Here is a 3,930-nt window from a genome sequence, read left to right as displayed (position 1 = left end):
TCTAACCTTCTGTGCGATCGGCACAGGGGCTGACCTGGTGCATGGTACCACCTGGCATGTCTTTTCCCTGCAGCCTGGACAGCTTCCGAGCTAAGCGGTGCAGTAATCTGAGTACCTGTGTACTGGGCGCATACTCGAAGGACCTGAACAACTTTCATACATTCTCTGGCATCGGCTTCGGGGCTGAAACACCTGGCAAGAAAAGGGACATAGGCAGTGGCTTGGATGGGAGCCGGTAACCCCACTTTGGGGTGCCCCGGGATGCCAACCAAACTCCTTCCACCCCTTCCCGATTTCCCTTCTTGCTCCCACTGACGAACTAAATGCATGCAGATTCTACTTTGATTGCTCTTCAGCTGGTATTGGTAGCTTTGCTTATGACAGAGAATGTGGGGGACCTCAGGATGGAAGGGAAGAGAGGAGGACTCATAGGCCAGGCCAGAGGTAAGAGTGAGGGAAGCTTCTTGAGATCCCAGAGGATAGAGATCCCAAAGGTAGAGTCCTCCAATTTCTGCTTCATCCTTCATTCTTCCCCATTGATGAATAAACCTATTTTCTAAAAGGATTTGCATTGTGGTGGTCATTACTCTGGTCCCTGTCCAAGGCTTGAGAGTACCCAAATCCTGTGCTTCAAAGTAGCTTTAGCCTCAGGGTAGCTGGATCTAGGGCTTGGTGAGGGTCCCTGTGAGCCAGTTCCACCGTCAAGAACAGGTGTGCTGAGGAGCAGGTAAACACCTCTGGGGAGGATGCTGCATCCCTCTTCTCTCGGCCTCTTTCAGGTAAGACATCAGGGAATTTTCATGTCCTGTGGAAAGTGGTTTTGATGGTGCCTGTGGCTGCTGTATGTTTTTTATGTGCTCCTTGCATTTCTTGCTGTTGGGCTGGGCCTTTGGTGCCTACTTCTTCCTGGTTCTAAAGGGATTGTATGTGAGTGATAGTAAATGCAGGTTTCCGGACATGCCTCATAGCTTGGCACTCATTTTTTTTTCTTTTCTTTTCTTTCTTAAAGTTTTTATTTAGATTTCAGTTAGTTGACATACAGTGTAATATTAGTTTCTCGTGTATGATATGGTGATTTGACACTTCCATACAACAGCCAAGGCTCATCACATTGGCACTGGGTTTCTTTTCACGAAGGTCTTTGGGCAGGGCTCCTAGCAAAAGCTGCCAGGCCATTTCTCCTAACAGCTTTGATGATTGCATTTAGGAGAAACACTTATTCTTAACTGGTATGCCAAAGAGCTGAAATTCTCTTTATAAGGGCCTCAGGGGGCAGGAACCTCTCACCGATGGGGCTTCTCTTCTTTCTCCATCCTGCAAATCAGCATCACCACCCAGAAGAGATCCTGTAACACTGCCACCTGTGTGACCCACCGGCTGGCAGGCTTGCTGAGCAGATCTGGAGGTGTGGTGAAGAACAACTTCGTGCCCACCAACGTGGGCTCCGAAGCCTTTGGCCGTCGCCGCAGGGACCTTCATGCCTGAGCAGCTCAGTGACTCAGGAAGAAGGTGACTGCCCTTACACTGTCGGGTGGGAGGGGAAGGGATTTGGGGTTTATGATCCACATTATGAAACCCACTGGACATGGGTAGGGTCCTCAGATCCCTTCTTTCCAATTACATGCCTCCTTTTCAGTAGCGAGATCCTTCTACAACTCAGCCTGAAGTCAGAGTGCTGACACAAGCTGCAGACATGCAGCGTCATCTCTCTGAGAAGAGAAATGAGAAATAAAATGCTTGCTGATTGATAACTGCTTTTTTCATCATTTGCCCTAAAAGCCTGTCTACATTTCATACCCATAGGCCATAAATGCTGTTTTCCTGTACGTTTGTGTCCTTTTTTAAAAATAATTGTGATTATTCCCTTCTTGTCCTTATTTTCTGACTCCTCTTTCTTCTCCTTCTCTACTTCCTCTTCCTCCTTCCTTCTTTCTCCTCTTTTTTATTTTATTTTTTTCCATCTCAGGTCACCATGAAGCTGAACTCACCAATTCTATTAATTTCTGTTGCCAACACTTGGTGAGAAGGCCCCATGGAAGATATACATGTTTGCATCCCAATAGATACTGAAAAAAAGCACCTTTGTCACTTACAAGGAATGAAAGTGAATGCAAAATAAGCTAAATCCATATGTATCGTGTATCCTTTTTATATTTGACTCTGTGCAGTAAGTGTGGTGGATGCATAGATCGTTGGCTTATCTGGTAGCAAACCGGTTCTTTGAGAGCGATCCTGTTGAACATGGCAGCTCTGCCAAACCTTAGGGGGACAATAAGTCATTGCTTTTGTGGCCTCTGGGAACACATGGTAATGGTGATGCTTTGCCTTGTTGTCTAAGAACATGACTGTATAATTTGTTTAAGGAAATCTCAATGTTGTACCATTTGTGAACTTCATCAAGATTAAAAACATATTTTGGATACATGTGTTTCGAGACCCCGGTAATTCATTTCAACTTGTTTCCCTGTGTAATATTAATAACGATAACAGTTGATGTGTTTTGAGTGCTTACTCAAATTGGGACAGATGATATTCTAAGACCGTGCTTTATACCTATTAATTCATTTAATCTTGATGACAGCTCCATAAAGGAGATACCATTAGTATTTTTACCTTGCCTCTGAAGAAACAGAGGCCTGAAGAAGTAAAGTCCAAGGTCACAGAAATAGACAGTAGTAGATTCAGTGTTGGTTTCCAGAGCCTACAGTTGAAACCACTGCATTACATGCTTCTTGACAATGGCTTCTGATGAGTTCCAGAGACCTGTGAGCTCTTCTTTGACCTAACTGCCTCACATGGCAGACCCCCAGATTTTGAAGACATACGGACAATGTTAAGACATACAAACAACATAGTCTTTATGTAATAAAATGGATCCCTTCTACCCATTGCTTGGTGCTACATGTTGGAAAGTTTGTGTGCCCTTCCTCCACCCACCCACTCACCCTGCCATGCCAAAAAATTGTATATTGAAACATAACCCCCAAAGTGATGGTTTTGGGAGGTGGGTCTTTGGGGACGTGGCTAGGTTACCAGGGCCATCCCCTCCTGAATGGGACCAGTGCCATTACAAGTGAGGATGGAGAGAAGTCCCTTGCTTCTTTTGCCATGTGAAGACACAGTGAGAAGACCTGCTGTGAGTGAGGAAAGGGGCCCCCACCAGGTGTGGAATCTGCTGGCGCCTTGATCTTGGATTCCCTAGCCATCAGAACTGAGAAATAAATATTTGTTGTTTATAAGCCACCTGGCATTTTGCTACAGCAGCCCCAGTGGACTAATTAGGACACTTGGCTTCAGCCATGATCCTCTTATGGTCTATGCTGTTACATTTATATGCCATGTCTTACACTACCCATGTGTATTATAACATCAATGTGCTCATAAATATTTCCCCAGATATGGGAAGGACTTTCAAACATAATCATAGTCCCATTTAACAACTAAAGTAAATTAACATTAATTTCTTAATTCCTATGTCTCACATCCAGTCATGGTTCAAATTCTTCCATTATCCTATATATGTGTATGTACAGTGTCTGCATAAAATCAGGGCTCAGAGTAGGTCTTCACATTGCTGCTGGTTTATGTGTTTTAAGGCTCTTCCAATCTAGACATTGCCCTTCATTATTTTTTCCCCCTTTTTGCAATTTATTTGTTGGAGGAACTAAGTTATTTGTCCACTGGAGTTTTCCATACTTTGAATTTTGATGTCTATACTTTTTTTAAGCTCATTTATTTTGAGAGACAGAGAGACAGAAGGGGAGGGGCAGAGAGAGAAGGAGAGAGAGAGAATCACAAGAAGGTTCCATGCTGTCAGTATAGAGTCTGCTGTGAGGCTTATTCCTACTATCTGAGGTCATGAGCTGAGCTGAAATCAAGAGTTTTACGCCAACAGACTGAGCCATCCAGTCACCTTTTGACAACCACATT

The 3,930-nt window shown here is 44.2% G+C and overlaps 1 protein-coding gene across 2 annotated transcripts in view; it reads left to right on the top strand.

Moving 5' to 3' along the window:
- Positions 1-2,375, top strand: part of CALCB (calcitonin related polypeptide beta) — a 4,495-nt gene extending 2,120 nt beyond the window's left edge. Inside the window, exons 4-5 of one of the 2 annotated variants that reach the window (XM_029914499.1) lie at positions 1,326-1,509; positions 1,967-2,375. In XM_029914499.1, the coding sequence (XP_029770359.1) occupies positions 1,326-1,485 (160 nt within the window). In that variant the 3' untranslated portion in view covers positions 1,486-1,509; positions 1,967-2,375. Of the gene's footprint in view, positions 1-73; positions 566-1,325; positions 1,510-1,966 lie in introns of those variants that run through there. The other variant, XM_029914500.1, reaches the window with a different exon arrangement.
- Positions 2,376-3,930: the final 1,555 nt, after the last annotated feature.

Source organism: Suricata suricatta, chromosome 11 (genome assembly GCF_006229205.1).
Source record: "Suricata suricatta isolate VVHF042 chromosome 11, meerkat_22Aug2017_6uvM2_HiC, whole genome shotgun sequence".
Lineage (NCBI taxonomy): Eukaryota > Metazoa > Chordata > Mammalia > Carnivora > Herpestidae > Suricata > Suricata suricatta.
Note: the sequence above shows the minus strand (reverse complement) of the source record. Positions and strands in the feature narration are given on the sequence as shown.